This window comes from Anomaloglossus baeobatrachus, chromosome 8 (assembly GCF_048569485.1).
Source record: "Anomaloglossus baeobatrachus isolate aAnoBae1 chromosome 8, aAnoBae1.hap1, whole genome shotgun sequence".
Taxonomy (NCBI): Eukaryota; Metazoa; Chordata; class Amphibia; order Anura; family Aromobatidae; genus Anomaloglossus; species Anomaloglossus baeobatrachus.
The window spans coordinates 138,184,478-138,202,258 of NC_134360.1; the positions used below are offsets into that span (position 1 = coordinate 138,184,478).

General features: G+C 52.7%; 1 protein-coding gene across 1 annotated transcript in view; it reads left to right on the forward strand.

The window, feature by feature from the left end:
- The window catches only part of CDC73 (cell division cycle 73), a 208,475-nt gene that overhangs the window by 76,723 nt on the left and 113,971 nt on the right, over positions 1-17,781 (forward strand). The window contains exons 9-10 of the mRNA XM_075322108.1: positions 6,857-6,935; positions 7,752-7,816. Coding sequence (XP_075178223.1) covers positions 6,857-6,935; positions 7,752-7,816 — 144 coding nt within the window. The remainder of the gene's footprint in view (positions 1-6,856; positions 6,936-7,751; positions 7,817-17,781) is intronic.

The following is a 17,781-nucleotide window of genomic DNA, read 5'->3' on the forward strand; positions in this document are numbered from 1 at the left end:
AGCTGAAGCTTCATTTTAGCTATTGAATATAAATCAGATGGTAATTTCTGTCCATGGGTCAATACTTATGTGGAGATATCAAATCTGTATGAGGTGTACAAAAATATGGACTATTTGCGCCCCCCCCCTTATGGGCCACAAACGAGGGAATATCCCATTATTAAACTGATTGAGGCTATGTGCAGACGTTACTTTCTTCGACGCTCTATTGGGAGACCCAGACGATTGGGTGTATAAGATTTTTTGTACATAAAGCATGTTTGGCAGGAAAAACACAGCAGAAAAAATGATGCATTTTTTATTGGGTTTGCACATGTTTTTCCATGCTTTTTTTTTTTGATTAGCCATGGCGGTCGCACAGTTGAGGCGCTGTACCCCCGCAATCGCCTCTGGGTCTCTGGCTGATTTTACAGCTGGGACCCAGCACTTACTGCCAACCTCTCCCGGTAGTTTAACCCCCTGAATGTTGTGGTCAGTGCAATCTCAGGATTCAGGAGGCAGGAAGAGGGGTCGCTTACCTCCCCCTGGTGATCGAATCCCTGTTATGCTCTGCAATAGCAACCCTGGGTCAACACCATGACAGCCCCGGGTTACTGAGCTATGGAGAGCCTCAGATACTATGCTGTATGTATGGTGAGTATGAGGAGGAGTGGTGTGCTATATATACTCCCCTGCAGTGTTAGCTCTGCACTGGATTATAGAAAAGCAGAAAATAAACGCAGGAAGAATTGACATGCTGCTGCTTTTTCTGCCACAAAACCTGCTAGGAAAAAAGAAGCAGCATGTGCATAGCAAGTCAGGAGATTTGTATGACCGCTTTGGTTCAGCCCAGACGCTCCATTTATGCAGATTCGATCAACACGGTTATGGGCATTCCCTGGCGCTGTCCTGATCATCTTTTAAGGTCCCATTTTTCACCCAAGGGTAACCTCGTGGCTATTAGCTTATGTGCCCACAGGAGAAGATACCTGTGTATTTTGCCGCGGAATCCCTACGGATTTTTGAGGTTTTCCATACAAATCCGCAGGTTTATGCAAGTACAGACACTCCCCATGTTATCCTATGGGATTTGGGGAGTGCTGTATCAATGGTGCGGTATGTGCGGTAGCGGAATATGCTGTGGATTTCCCGCAGCCACACGTAACTGCATGTCAATTATTCCTGCGGATTTTTCCGTGCGGATCTCTATACTTACCTGCCTTGATTGAAGACACCGGAGACTTTCTTTGGTGTAGAAGAGCGGGACGGAGCTAGGAGCGGGCTGCAAGAGGTGGGCGGGGCCTGCACGACTGGCGGTCATGTGACCGCCTGAGCTCCGGTCATCTGACAGCCGGAGCTCGTCCAGGAGCCAAGTTGCTGTGCGATACAGGCAAGTATGAACTCACCGATCACTCCAGCACTTGTTCTGCATTGAGGATGCAGTGCCCAAGCCATGGTACTGTATCCTCAATGCAGAATGACCGCAGCATATCCGCAGGACCTCCGCAACAAAAACACAGCACAACTCAGACAAAGTTGTGCTGTGAATTTCTGGGAGCTCCTGCGGATATATCCTCAGGACACTTTTCCTGTGGGCACATAGCCTTAACCCCTTCACGACCGCGGGCCGTAAAATTACGTCCTATTTTAACGTGACTTAACGACCAGGGATGTAATTTTACGGCCTAAACTTCATTTGATTGCCGTGGCCATAGCAACGGCTTTCAAATGATGTCCCCTGCTGTTTCTTACAGCAGGGGACCTTTGCTTGACCCCAGGGGGGGTGGCATCGCCACCCCCCATAGGCGATCGATGTGATTGGCTGTTCAAATCGGAACCGCCAATCACATTGATCACGCTGTTTTCGGCAAAAAAAAATGCCAAAAATAGCGTGATCTTGTAAAATCCAGCTAGGACCGGAGCTGCAGCAGCTCCGATCATTGGCTGGAAGCAAGCAGACACCATGGCCCCCCCCTGCAGCACTGATTGGAGCGATCGTGCAATGACGCGCAATCGCTCCAATCAGTGTGCAGTGGGGCGGTCTGATCTGCCGGTGGCCGCCCTCCCCAGGCCTGTGCTGGTCTGGGGACCCTCCCCCAACATGTCTGCAGCGTGCAGCACTGGCTGGTACTAGTGGTACCACGCCACTGCTGCCGCTGCTGTCACGTCACGTCGCAGGAGCAGGAGCGGTGAGTATTGTGCTCACCTTGCAGCCCCTGCGCGTGCCCCCCTGCGATCTGCCCCCCCCCCGACATCCCGATCTGCCCCCCCGACATCCCGATCTGCCCCCCCGACATCCCGATCTGCCCCCCCCCCGACATCCCGATCTGCCCCCCCCCCGACATCCCGATCTGCCCCCCCGACATCCCGATCTGCCCCCCCCCCCGACATCCCGATCTGCCCCCCCGACATCCCGATCTGCCCCCCCCGACATCCCGATCTGCCCCCCCGACATCCCGATCTGCCCCCCGCCATCTCTATTCTGCAGCTCCTCCGGTATCCCTCCTCCCCTGCTCTCTTGCAGCCCCTGCGCGCTCTTGTGATTTGCTCCTGCGCGCTCCCGTAATGGCCACTGCCCGTGCCCCCCTGCGATCTGCCCCCCGCCATCCCGATCTGCCCCCCCACATCCCGATCTGTCCTCCCGCCATCCCGATCTGCCCCCCCACATCCCGATCTGTCCTCCCGACATCCCGATCTGTCCTCCCGACATCCCGATCTGTCCTCCCGACATCCCGATCTGTCCTCCCGACATCCCGATCTGTCCTCCCGACATCCCGATCTGACCCCCCAGACATCCCGATCTGCCCCCAGACATCCCGATCTGCCCCCAGCATTCCCGATCTGCCCCCAGCATTCCCGATCTGCCCCCAGCATTCCCGATCTGCCCCCAGCATTCCCGATCTGCCCCCAGCATTCCCGATCTGCCCCCAGCATTCCCGATCTGCCCCCAGCATTCCCGATCTGCCCCCAGACATCCCAGTCTGCCGGCCTCCCCCGTGATCTCTATTTTGCAGCTCCTCCGGTATCTCCCTCTGCTCTCCCCCTCCCCCTCTGCTGTCCCCCTCTGCTGTCCCTCTCCCCCTCTGCTCTCCCCCTCCCCCTCTGCTCTCCCCCTCCCCCTCTACTGTCCCCCCGACGTCCTCTTACCTGTCTTCACCGGCCGATCACATCTGCCTCCATCGCTGGGTCCTTCTTCCTGGGTCTTCTGCTGAGCTGTCCAACTTCCTGCCTGCTGGCTGCTGCAAAGCTGTTCCTCCTGCAAATCCTCTGGGTACTGTGACTATAACTTTTTTTTTTTTTCTTTTTTCCCTCTATCCCCTGTCAATTCTTACACCTCATGCGTCCGTGCGTCCCGCCGAGCGCTGATCAGGGATGCAGATAACGTATCTGCATCCGTGGTCAGTTTTCGGCGGGACTTTTTTTTCCCGTATTCCCGACGCTTTTTGTATTGCATCTGTCCGTGCGTCCCGCCGAGCGCTGATCAGGGATGCACATAACGGATCGGCATCCCTGCTCAATTTTTGGCGTGACAAAAAGCATCGGGGATACGGAAAAATAAGTCACGCCAAAAATTGAGCAGGGATGCCGATCCGTTATGTGCATCCCTGATCAGCGCTCGGCGGGACGCACGGACTGATGCAATACAAAAAGCGTCGGGGATACGGAAAAAAAAAGTGTCGCATCTGTCCGTGCGTCCCGCTGAGCGCGGATCAACATCCCTGCTCAATTTTTGGCGTGACTTTTTTCCGTATTCACGACGCTTTTTGTATCGCATCCGTCCGTGCGTCCCGCCGAGCGCTGATTAGGGATGCAGATAACTGATCGGCATCCCTGCTCAATTTTTGGCGTGACTTTTTTCCGTATTTGTGACGATTTTTGTATCGCATCCGTCCGTGCATCCCACCAAGCGCTGATCAGGGATGCACATAACGTATCTGCATCCATGGTCAATTTTTGGCGTGACTTTTTTTTTTACGTATCCCCGACGCTTTTTTTTATCGCATCCGACCGTGCGTCCTGCAGCGGCCGATCAGTGCACTGCGTCTGTGCGTTTGAAAAGTCAAATGGCGCTCCTTCTCTTCTGAGCCCCGCCATGCGCTCAAACAATTACTTTCCACCACATATGAGGTATCTGCGTACTCAGGAGAAAATGCACAATACATTTTATGGTGCATTTTTTCCTGATAGCCTTGTGAAAAAAAAGCTACCTAGTTGAAGCAACAGTTTTGTGGTAAAAAAAATTTTTTTTCTTTTCACGGCTCAACGCTATAAACTTCTGTGAAGCCCCCAGGTGTTCAAAGTGCTCACCAAACATCTAGAAAAATTATTTGAGGGCTCTAGTTTCCAAAATGGTGTCACTTGTGGGGGAGCTCCACTGTTTAGGCACCATAGGGGGTCTCCAAACGTGACATGGCGTCCGCTAATGATTCCAACCAATTTTGCTGTCAAATGGCGCTCCTTCTCTTCTGAACCCCGCCATGCGCCCAAACAATTACTTTCCACCACATATGAGGTATCTGCGTACTCAGGAGAAAATGCACAATACATTTTATGGTGCATTTTTTCCTGATAGCCTTGTGAAAAAAAAGCTACCTAGTTGAAGCAACCGTTTTGTGGTAAAAAAAAATTTTTTTTCTTTTCACGGCTCAACACTATAAACTTCTGTGAAGCCCCCAGGTGTTCAAAGTGCTCACCAAACATCTAGAAAAATTATTTGAGGGCTCTAGTTTCCAAAATGGGGTGACTTGTGGGGGAGCTCCATTGTTTAGGCACCTCAGGGGGTCTTCATACCCCACATGGCGTCCGCTAATGAGTGCAGCTAATTTTGCACTCAAAAATTCAAATGGCGCTCCTTGCCTTCCGAGCACTGCCGTGTGTCCAAAGATTTGATTTCCACCACATATGAGGTATCTGCGTATTCAGGAGAAAATGCACAATACATTTTATGGTGCATTTTTTCCTGTTACCCTTGTGAAAAAAAAAGCTACCTAGTTGAAGCAACCGTTTTGTGGTAAAAAAAAATTTTTTTTCTTTTCACGGCTCAACACTATAAACTTCTGTGAAGCCCCCAGGTGTTCAAAGTGTTCACCAAACATCTAGAAAAATTATTTGAGGGCTCTAGTTTCCAAAATGGGGTGACTTGTGGGGGAGCTCCATTGTTTAGGCACCTCAGGGGGTCTTCATACCCCACATGGCGTCCGCTAATGAGTGCAGCTAATTTTGCGTTCAAAAATTCAAATGGCGCTCCTTCCCTTCCGAGCTCTGCCGTGCGTCCAAACAATTGATTTTTACCACATATGGGGTATCAGCGTACTCAGGAGAACATGCACAATAAATTGTATTGTGTGCTTTCTCTTTTCTCCCTTGTAAAAATGAAAATTTTATGGCTAAAGTAACATTTTTGTGTTAAAAAGTAAAATTTTCATTTTTTCCTTCCACATTGCTTTGGTTCCTGTGAAGCACCTAAAGGGTTAATAAACTTCTTGGATGTGGTTTTGAGCAGTGTGAGGGGTGTAGTTTTTAGAATGGGGTCACTTTTGGGTATTTTCTGTCACCTCGGCCTCTCAAAGTCACCTCAAATGTAATGTGGTCCCTAAAAAAAATTATTTTGTAAATTTTGTTGGAAAAATGAGAATTTGCTGATGACCTTTGACCCCTTCTAACTTCCTAACGGAAAAAAAATTTGTTTCGAAAATTGCGCTGATTGTAAAATAGACAAGTGGGAAATGTTATATAGTAACTATTTTGTGTGACATATCTCTCAGATTTATGGGCATAAATTTTCAAAGTTTGAAAATTGCGAAATTTTCAAAATTTTCCTAAATTTTCACAAATAAACGCAAAAAATATCGGCCTAAATTTACCACTGACATGAAGTACAATATGTCACGAAAAAACAATCTCAGAATCGCCAGGATCCGTTGAAGCGTTCCAGAGTTATAACCTGTCAAAGTGACACTGGTCAGAATTGCAAAAAATGGCCCGGTCATTAGGGTGTTTTAGTGGCCGGGGGTGAAGGGGTTAAGGGTGCTTTACACGCTGTGACATCGCTAACAATATATCGTCGGGGTCACGTCGTTAGTGACGCACATCCGGCGCCGTTAGCGACATCGCAGCGTGAGACACCAAGAAGCGACGATCACCTATCGCAAAAGCGTTAAAAATCGCTGATCGTTGACACGTCGCTCCTTTTCATAATATCGTTGCTGCTGCAGGTACGATGTTGTTCGTTGCTCCTGCGGCAGCACACATCGCTGTGTGTGACACCGCAGGAACGACGAACATCTCCTCCTTACCTGCGTCCACCGGCAATGAGGAAGGAAGGAGGTGGGTGACGTTCCGGCCGCTCATCTCCGCCCCTCCTCTGCTATTGGCCGGCCGCTTAGTGACGCCGCAGTGACGTCACTATGATGCCGAACGCACCTCCCCCTTGAAGGAGGGATTGTTTGGCGGTCACAGCGACGTCGCTGTAAAGGTATGTGCGTGTGACGCTGCCGTAGCGATAATGTTTGCTACGGCAGCGATCACCAAATGTCGCATGAGCGACGGGGGCGATGTCGCAGCGTGTAAAGCATCCTTTAGAGATCCTGACCTAAGAGCCAATGGCAATTCTGACAGGGTTTTTCAGACCAAAGGCAAGGCATGTAAGCTGGCACCTGTTACCTATTCCTGCATGTAGAAAGCCCACTTTTGTTGACGTGAATAGATCATTCCTCACACTGCTGGTACTTTGTAGAAAAGCAGTCCATATTCAGACCAGACAGTGTCCTGAATGGATTAACCTCATAAGAAACTTTTCTGCACTTCTATATGCTTCCATCGCTCCCAGCTTTTATATTGACTAAAATCCAACCTTCTTTTTATTTTTTTTTTTTAGGACCCAACACTGAGAAACAAACAGCCAGCTCCACAGATATACAATCGATACGATCAGGAAAGGTTCAAAGGAAAAGAAGGTAAGTGATGGAGCTGTAGCGTCTACATTTTTTTCACCTTTTTTTAAATTGTTATAAACTATAGTAGTCCTAGTCGGCTAAATTTGTCACTGGTCGTTTTTTGTTTTTTTTTTTTCTTTTTTAACTGAAATGTTTACAGTCTAACAATATATACAAATTTAAAAGAAGTTTTTGCCTCCTTATCGTTCAGTGTCTCTTCCACCATATTACTCGGATGTGTCACTTACTAGGCTGCTTGCTTTAGTTTTGATAGTGATTTTATCAAAGGGAGATTATTACTAGAGGACTAGTAAACCTGCTGCCATATAGTGATCCGTATTCATGAGCCCTGTATAACCCTGCCTCCTCCACTGATTGATGGCTTTCTGCCTATGCTCAGTCTACACAGGTTTTTTTGTGGTTTTACAGAGCTCAGCATACAGAGAACTGCTACATCTGCAGTAGATAAAACTGATTTTCATCAAAATGACAGTAAGGAGCTCGGCAAAGAACACATCGCTGGAATCAGGGTCTGTGCAAATACATGGCAGAGATACTGCTTCTTTAGATATTTATGTATACCCCTTTCACTTGTAAAGCACCATGGAACAAAGGGCGCTATAATAATACGTTATGCTGCAGAGTTTTGGTTAACAGAGTGGTTATATAGTAATTTTTGAGTGTCGAACATTTGGAACAATTTAGAATATACTGCTATTCGGACATGAATTGTGTAAGTACACCAGCCCCATCAGGTGTAAGATCTATTTATAGTTTTATAGAGGATGTCAGCAGATTTCACAATATAATCATCATACATTGTGTTTTTCCCCTTAGAAACGGAAGGCTTTAAAATTGACACTATGGGGACGTACCACGGCATGACCCTGAAATCTGTGACTGTAAGTTTGACATACACATGCAAAATGTAACCGCTCTTCTCGCCTTTCTATTTTTATGTCAGCTTTGTTGCTGCTATTTACTAAAGGTCTTTGTACAACTGCAGGGTATACTGGGTCCTATAGGCACATAGTAGCCCTTGTAAAGGGTCCAGAAATGTATGGAGCCAATATCACAAATTTGACCGTTTCTCTCAGGATAGGTTCATATCTGCATTTGGGAATTACATTTTACTGTTCAATTTTAGGAAAGGAGAAATTTATTTAGGTTCTATAAATTAATTTTCTCTATCGTTTCATTGGGGGACACAGGACCATGGGTTATGCTGCTGTCACTAGGAGGCTGACACTAAGTAGACACAAAAAGTTAGCTCCTCCCTAGCAGTGTACACCCCGAGCCGGAGGCGGACCCAGATCAATTTTTGCTTAGTGTCGTAGGAGGCTGATGTGGGCCGTCTCGGCCCCCCTCAGCCATTTGATTTTTGCGTTTTTTTTTTTTTTCCTTTTTTTCGGCGCCGCTCATCGCCCTCATACCTGTCTTCTCGTTTTCTGCAGGTATTCTCTTCATCACCCATCCTCCGCAGCCCTGTGGGTACCACTCCCCAGGGTCGCAGGGGCTTGAGACTTCAGGCCCTCTCCCCCGTCCATCCCCGTGGTACCACTCCCGGGTTTGCGCGTGTGGGCAGAACCTCATGGGCACCCCTGATTTGCCCTGCGGTATCACCCCAAAGGGCGTAGAGGGGCATACAGCAGGGACGGGACCTCCGCAGCGCTTTTGGAATCCGATGGGGCCCGCAACGCTGCCTTATCCTGCGGGGGGGGCTCATTTCACCCCTCCTGATGTCCACTTCCCTGCCTCTCCACGCTGCTCCCCCGGAGCCCGCAGTCTTCCAGGACGGGGGCGCTGCACACAGGCAGGGGCAGAGCGCCCTGCCTGCACCGCATCCATCACTGGGCCCGGCGCCGCAGAGATCAGGTAGGACCGACCTTCTCCTACCTTCTTCCCTCGGCTGCTGCAAAATTTAGGCCCCGGTCTTGGCCTAGTCGCTCCTGCGTCCTAGCCACGCCCCCCAACTGCAGCGCTATTGGCCACCGAATGTCAGGCCCAGTCTCCTCTCACCGCTCAGCCTCCTGGCTTATGGTGGGGGCAGTGGATACTCCGTTTTTCGCACTCTAACGCGGCTCCTCCCCCAGCCTCCTCCAGCGTCCCCTTGCCATCTTAGCCCGCTACTGGTCCCCTGAGGCTGCAGCACGCCGTCGATCTCTCCCTGGCCACGCTCACTCCGCAGCACACAGGACCTGGGTAAGCTCTGCTCCTACGGAGTAGCCCTCACTAGGTAGCGTTCACTTAGTTTAGTGACGATTTAACACTCTCCTGTCTCCTTCCTAGCAGCCCCAGGGAGAGTACCGTTGCACCATGCCTAATGCTAAGTCCGCCCGACCCAAGCAGGCCCCTTTTGCCTTATTTTTTGCATGCTCCTCCTGCAAAACCAAATTTCTTTGTCGCTCCATTGGGAGACCCAGACAATTGGGTGTATAGGCTATGCCTCCGGAGGCCGCACAAAGTATTACACTAAAAGTGTAAAGCCCCTCCCCTTCTGCCTATACACCCCCCGTGCTCCCACGGGCTCCTCAGTTTTTTTGCTTTGTGCGAAGGAGGCAGACATGCACGCACAGCTCCACAGATTAGTCAGCAGCAGCTGCTGACTATGTCGGATGGAAGAAAAGTGGGCCCATATAGGACCCCCAGCATGCTCCCTTCTCACCCCACTCTTGTCGGCGGTGTTGTTAAGGTTGAGGTATCCATTGCGGGTACGGAGGCTGGAGCCCACATGCTGTTTTCCTTCCCCATCCCCCTTAGGGCTCTGGGTGAAGTGGGATCCTATCGGTCTCCAGGCACTGAGACCGTGCTTCATCCACAACTCCTGAGGAGCCTGCTGGATAGGAGCCGGGTATCGTTCAGGGACATGGCCCTGCTACTTTAAGGTACTCTGTGTCCCCGTGGGGACCGCGCACAGCAACACTCCAGCATTGCTGGGTGTGCTAGTGCACCGGGGACCGCGGCGCTGACCGCGTTTGTGCCATTATACACTGCAGCGTCGCTGAGTGTATTTGTGTATGGGGACTACCGCGCTGACCGCCGCTGCCATTGTTTTTACTGAGGCGCGGCTGGGACTGTTAGTGCGCCGGGGACTCTGCGCCGGCCGCGCTTATACGGCGGCCGCGCTTATAACTCGAGTCCCCGGCTTTTGGGCCTAGTCTCTTTTTCTTCCCGCCCTCAGCCCTGCCAGTCAGGGGAAGGGCGGGACGCTGTACAGCACGGCAGCACTGAGGGCTGGAGCATGCTTTGCATACTCCACCCCCCTCACTGTGCACAGTGAGGCACCAGCTCCCGCACTTTCTGGGTCACGCCCACGGCTCCCTCCTCTCCTCAGGACGCCGGCAGCCATTCCTGTCAGCTCCTAGAACGCTGCAGAGGGGAGACAAACTCTGGGGGACCCAGGCAGGGATTCTGGTGGCCACACAACCGCTTTAAGCGGGCGGTAAGCAGCACCTGAGGTGCTGGCCCCACTTGTGCAGAAGTGTGATTATAGTTTATATGTTTACAGGCTATACTTTACACTGTATGGTGCACAGTTGATTTCTGGCTATATACCCTGTTGTGTTGCTCAAAGGAGACAACAATATGGCGCCCACAAGAAGCAGGGGTGCCAAAACACAGGCTTACTATGCTGCCTGCGCCGCATGTACAACCTCGCTACCGGCAGGTTCCACTGACCCTCATTGTGTGCACTGCTCGGCCCCTGTGGCACTTACTCAGCCGGAGCCTCTGCTAAGGGGGGCCCAGGGGGAACAACCAGCTAACACTGTCCAGGTGACAGGGACGGAGTTTGCAGTTTTTACTGACAGACTTTCTGAGACTATGGCTAAAATACTAGAAGCTTTGCAGTCCAGACCGGTATCTCAGACCATGGGCACTGTGGAATCACTGCCCCCTAGTTCCCCTCAGTTGGAACAACAATGTTCCCGCGGGGTGTCTCATAGATCCCAGGGTGAGGTCTCTGACACGGACCGCAGTCCCAGACCGCCTAAGCGAGCTCGCTTGGAAATCCCCTCGACCTCATCACATTGTTCAGGGTCTCAGAGAGATGACTCTCTGTATGATGAAGCGGAGGTAGCTGATCAGGATTCTGATCCTGAGGCCGCTCTCAACCTTGATACTCCTGATGGGGACGCCATAGTGAATGATCTTATTGCGTCCATAAATAAGATGCTGGATATTTCTCCCTCAGCTCCTCCAGCAGAGGAGTCACCTTCTCAGCAGGAGAAGTTCCGTTTCAGGTTCCCCAAGCGTACAGCGAGTATGTTTCTGGATCACTCCGACTTCAAAGATGCAGTCCAGAAACACCGAGTTTGTCCAGATGAGCGTTTTTCCAAGCGCCTTAAGGATACACGTTATCCCTTCCCCCCTGACGTGGTCAAGGGCTGGACTCAGTGTCCCAAGGTGGATCCTCCAATCTCCAGACTGGCGGCTAGATCCATAGTTGCAGTTGAAGATGGGGCTTCACTCAAGGATGCCACTGACAGACAGATGGAGCTCTGGTTGAAATCCATCTATGAGGCTATCGGCGCGTCTTTCGCTCCAGCATTCGCAGCAGTATGGGCACTCCAAGCTATCTCAGCGGGTCAAGCCCAAATTGACGCACTCACACGTACGTCTGCGCCGCAAGTGGCTTCCATAACCTCTCAAACGTCGGCATTTGCGTCCTACGCTATTAATGCTATCCTGGACTCTGCGAGCCGTACGGCGGTTGCAGCCGACAATTCGGTGGCATTACGCAGGGCCTTGTGGCTACGGGAACCGCCGGAGGTGCCGCTACCAAGGCGGCTTCCTCATGACTTACGGCCGCCTCACACCGCATCCTCGGTCGGTGGCAGGCTCTCCGTCTTCTGCGACACCTGGCTGCCACAGGTAAAAGACCGATGGGTGAGACATTCTGTCTCACGGTTACAGGATAGAGTTCAGCTCTCGTCCTCCGACTCGATTCTTCAGAACATCTCCGCCTCCCGAGCGAGCCGATGCTCTTCTGCAGGCGTTGGACACTCTGAAGGTAGAAGGAGTGGTGATCCCTGTTCCTCTTCAGCAACAGGGTCACGGTTTTTACTCCAACCTGTTTGTGGTTCCAAAGAATGACGGGTCTTTCCGTCCTGTCCTGGACCTAAAACTGCTCAACAAACACGTAAAGACCAGGCGGTTCCGGATGGAATCCCTCCGCTCCGTCATCGCCTCAAGGTCCCAAGGAGATTTCCTTGCATCGATCGATATCAAAGATGCTTATCTTCACGTTCCGATTGCTCCAGAGCATCAGCGCTTCCTGCGCTTCGCCATAGGAGACGAACACCTCCAGTTCGTGGCACTGCCGTTCGGCCTGGCGACAGCCCCCCGGGTTTTCACCAAGGTCATGGCTACAGTAGTCGCGGTCCTCCACTGCCAGGGTCACTCGGTGATCCCTTACTTAGACGATCTGCTGGTCAAGGCTCCCTCCCAAGAGGCATGCCAGCACAGCCTCAACGCTACTCTGGAGACTCTCCAGAGTTTCGGGGGGATCATCAATTTTCCAAAGTCAAATCTGACACCGGCCCAATCGCTGACATATCTTGGCATGGAGTTTCATACCCTCTCAGCGATAGTGAAGCTTCCGCTGAACAAGCAGCGTTCACTACAGACGGGGGTGCAATCTCTCCTTCAAGGTCAATCACACCCCTTGAGGCGCCTCATGCACTTCCTGGGGAAGATGGTGGCAGCAATGGAGGCAGTCCCTTTCGCGCAGTTTCACCTGCGTCCTCTTCAATGGGACATCCTACGCAAAAGGGACAGGAAACCGACGTCACTCGACAGGAACGTCTCCCTCTCTCAGGCAACCAAAGCTTCCCTTCGGTGGTGGCTTCTTCCCACTTCATTATCGAAGGGGAAATCCTTCCTACCCCCATCCTGGGCGGTGGTCACGACGGACGCGAGTCTGTCAGGGTGGGGAGCAGTTTTTCTCCACCACAGGGCTCAGGGTACGTGGACTCAGCAAGAGTCCTCGCTTCAGATCAATGTTCTGGAGATCAGGGCAGTGTATCTGGCCCTAAAAGCATTCCAGCAGTGGCTGGAAGGCAAGCAGATCCGAATTCAGTCGGACAACTCCACAGCGGTGGCATACATCAACCACCAAGGCGGGACACGCAGTCGGCAAGCCTTCCAGGAAGTCCGGCGGATTCTACTGTGGGTGGAAGCCACAGCCTCCACCATATCCGCAGTTCACATCCCAGGCGTAGAAAACTGGGAAGCAGACTTTCTCAGTCGCCAGGGCATGGACGCAGGGGAATGGTCCCTTCACCCGGACGTGTTTCAGGAGATATGTTGCCGCTGGGGCATGCCGGACGTCGACCTAATGGCGGCCCGGCACAACAACAAGGTACCGACGTTCATGGCACGGTCTCAAGATCCCAGAGCTATGGCGGCAGACGCCTTAGTTCAGGATTGGTCGCAGTTTCAGCTCCCTTATGTGTTTCCTCCGTTGGCACTGTTGCCCAGACTGTTACGCAAGATCAGGGCCGACTGCCGCCGCGTCATCCTCGTCGCTCCAGACTGGCCGAGGAGGTCGTGGTACCCGGATCTGTGGCATCTCACGGTCGACCAACCGTGGGCACTACCAGACCGACCAGACTTGCTGTCTCAAGGGCCGTTTTTCCATCTGAATTCTGCGGCCCTCAACCTGACTGTGTGGCCATTGAGTCCTGGATCCTAGCGTCTTCAGGATTATCTCGAGGTCATTGCCACTATGAGACAGGCTAGGAAACCAACGTCCGCCAAGATCTACCACAGGACGTGGAAAATTTTCCTGTCGTGGTGCTCTGCTCAGGGTTTTTCTCCCTGGCTATTTGCCTTGCCCACTTTTCTGTCCTTCCTTCAATCTGGACTGGAAAAGGGTTTGTCGCTCGGCTCCCTTAAGGGACAAGTCTCAGCGCTCTCTGTGTTTTTTCCAGAAGCGCCTAGCCAGACTTCCACAGGTACGCACGTTCCTGCAGGGGGTTTGTCACATCGTTCCTCCTTACAAGCGGCCGTTAGAACCCTGGGATCTGAACAGGGTGCTGATGGTTCTTCAGAAACCACCATTCGAGCCAATGAGGGATATTTCTCTCTCACGCCTTTCGCAGAAAGTGGTTTTCCTAGTAGCAGTCACTTCACTTCGGAGAGTGTCTGAGCTAGCAGCGTTGTCGTGCAAAGCCCCTTTCCTGGTGTCTCACCAGGACAAGGTGGTTCTGCGTCCGGTTCCGGAATTTCTCCCTAAGGTGGTATCCCCCTTTCATCTCAATCAGGATATCTCCTTACCCTCTTTTTGTCCTCATCCAGTTCACCAATGTGAAAAGGATTTGCACTTGTTAGATCTGGTGAGAGCACTCAGACTCTACATTTCTCGTACGGCGCCCCTGCGCCGCTCGGATGCACTCTTTGTCCTTGTCGCTGGCCAGCGTAAAGGGTCACAGGCTTCCAAATCAACCCTGGCTCGGTGGATCAAGGAACCAATTCTCGAAGCTTACCGTTCTGCTGGGCTTCCGGTTCCCTCAGGGCTGAAGGCTCATTCTACCAGAGCCGTGGGTGCGTCCTGGGCTTTGAGGCACCAGGCTACGGCTCAGCAGGTGTGTCAGGCGGCAACCTGGTCGAGCCTGCACACTTTCACGAAACACTATCAGGTGCATACCTATGCTTCGGCGGATGCCAGCATAGGTAGACGAGTCCTTCAGGCGGCGGTTGCCCACCTGTAGGAAGGGGCCGTTTTACGGCTCTATTACGAGGTATTATTTTACCCACCCAGGGACTGCTTTTGGACGTCCCAATTGTCTGGCTCTCCCAATGGAGCGACAAGAAGGGAATTTTGTTTACTTTACCGTAAATTCCTTTTCTTCTAGCTCCAATTGGGAGACCCAGCACCCGCCCCTGTTTTTTTGTGTACACATGTTGTTCATGTTGAATGGTTTCAGTTCTCCGATATTCCTTCGGATTGAACTTACTTTAAACCAGTTTATAATTTTTTCCTCCTTCTTGCTTTTGCACCAAAACTGAGGAGCCCGTGGGAGCACGGGGGGTGTATAGGCAGAAGGGGAGGGGCTTTACACTTTTAGTGTAATACTTTGTGCGGCCTCCGGAGGCATAGCCTATACACCCAATTGTCTGGGTCTCCCAATTGGAGCTAGAAGAAAAGGAATTTACGGTAAGTAAACAAAATTCCCTTCTTCCCCTAGGCCAGGACGCCCCGCTATGCTCCGGCTGTTCTGCAGACTCGCAGCCTCCGCAGGACTCCTCTGCCGACGCTTCCGATACTGCAGCCGCCGCAGCGCCAGATGCTACAGGGTCCTGCGTCCAAACCCCCCCCCCCCCCCCCCCCCCGACTGGCTGGCGTCCCTGTCCCAGTCCGTAGATTCCCTCTCTGAGGCTTCTCGGACCATCGCGCAAGCACTCCGCCTGCTGCCGTCGCTCGCCCATACTCCCGCAGACCCGACGCAATCGCCTCCGGAGCAGGTGAGCCCCGTCGCAGGGACCTCCTCGGCTGTTCAGAAGCGGACCCGCCAGGTCTCGTCTTCAGCGTCTTCCCAGGTTTCACCTTCATCCCCTGGTCCAGACTATCATTCCTCCCAGGAGTCTTTCGACCGCTCCGATGATTCAGATGCAGCACCCTTGCTGGATTCAGAGCAGACGGCTGATGTTCGGCGCATGCTGAATAGCCTGGTAGAAGCAGTAAACCAGACCCTAAAGGTACAGGTGGACCCCGTCTCCTCCCAGAGCACCCAGGTCTCTTTTAAGCGGATGAAGCGGGCCCAGAGCGCATTCAGTGGACATCCAGAATTCGCTGAGTTACTGCGCAACCACAGGCAACAGCCGGACAAGGTGTTTACGAGCGGTAAGTCCATTGATTTACATTATCCCTTTCCTGAAGGACTCCGAAAGGAATGGGCAGGCTCCCCTGTGGTCGACCCCCCCCCCCCCCAGTCTCCCGCCTGTCTTCTCACAGTCCTGCCGCTCACTAACGGTACGTCTCTCAAGGACCCCATGGACCGTACTATTGACAGGTTGGCCCGTTCCGTCTTCGAGGCAGCGGGCACATCCCTCTCCCTGGCCTTTGCCTCGGTTTGGGTTGCAAAGGCACTGATGTCCTGGGCGGACACTCTACGCAGCGGACTCCGCGCCATTTCTGTCAATCCGGATCTGGTCCACATCTCTTCTCAAATTTCACTCGTGGGTGAGTACCTTCTCAACGCAACTCTGGCATCTGCCAATTGTGCGGCCCAGGCCTCCAGCAACAATGTGGCCATCCGTCGAGCTCTCTGGCTCCGGTCCTGGAACGCGGATGCGGCCTTTAAGAAATCGCTGACTTCCCTGCTCTTCCTGGGGGAACGTCTTTTCGGAGATAGGCTGGACCAGTTGATCTCCGAGGCGACGGGAGGAAAGAGTACATCCTCCCCCAATTTCGCCCCAAGCGCGTCCAGAATCGGCGCCCCACCGCTCGTTTCCGGCCCTTTCGCAGCTTCAACCCCCCACCCCAACCTCAGAAAAGCCGCTCTCCTCCGAGAGACAGGAGGACCCCGTCATTCAAGACCAATCCTGCCTGGCGTTCGCGTCCCCGCCAGTCCATGAAGTCCTCCTCCGGTTACAGTCGTCGCTCCTCCAAGTGACTCGCGTTCGGCGCGCGACAGCGCCAGACTCGTGGGAGGGGCGTCTGTCTCAGTTCCAGCATGTGTGGATCCCCCTGACCGCGGATGCCTGGGTCAGAGAGATCATAGTCTCAGGCTACAAAATAGAATTCGATTCAATGCCACCGAGACGTTTTTTCCAATCTCGCCCTCCCGAGTCTCTCGCGCGGGCTTGCGCGTTCTTTCACTCCATAGAATCCCTCCTCCAAGCCGGAGTCGTGGTACCAGTCCCTCCCTCAGAACGTTTCAAAGGGTTCTATTCCAACCTTTTTGTGGTCCCCAAGAAGGATGGCTCTGTCCGCCCCGTCCTCGACCTAAAGCTTCTCAACAGGTCAGTGAGGCCTCGGCCGTTTCGCATGGTGTCCCTCCGCTCCGTGATCGCGTCCATGGAGGTCGGCGAATTCCTGGCATCGCTGGATATTCAAGACGCCTATCTCCACGTCCCTATAGCCACCTCTCACCAACAGTTCCTCCGCTTTGCTATAGCAGAGGATCACTTCCAGTTCACGGCTCTTCCTTTCGGCCTCGCATCCGCCCCCAGAGTCTTCACGAAGATCATGGCGGCTGCCATGTCCGTCCTACATTCCAGAGGTGTTATGGTCATTCCGTACTTGGACGATATGTTGATCAAAGGTTCTTCCTTCGAGGACTGTCGTCTTGGGGTTCAGGTCACGATCGACACCCTTTCACGGTTAGGGTGGCTGATCAATCGGAAGAAGTCCTCTCTGACCCCGGCCCGACGGATCACCTTTTTAGGCATGGTATTCGATACCACCCAAGGGCGGGTGTTCCTCACACAGGAGAAGATGTCCTGCAACGAGGCCTCCGCGTTCTCAGACGTCAGCGCCAGGTCTCCATCAGGTTCGGTATGCGAGTCCTCGGTCGTATGGTGGCGGCAATGGAAGCGGTACCCTTTGCCCAGTTCCACCTCCGGCCTCTCCATCTGGCCTTGCTGAGGAAGTGGGACAGATCTCCCTTTTTCTCTGGACCGCAGGTTTCATCTTTCCAGAGACCCGCCACTCACTTCGTTGGTGGATCAATCGACGCAACCTCGCGATAGGAAGGTCATTCCTCCCGCTCCACTGGAAGATAGTGACCACCGACGCAAGTCTCCAAGGCTGGGGGGCAGTGTTCCGGCACCACACAGCGCAAGGCCGATGGATACCTCGAGAGAGTTGTCTCCCGATCAACATTCTGGAGATAAGAGCCATCCGGCTAGCCTTGCAGCAGTT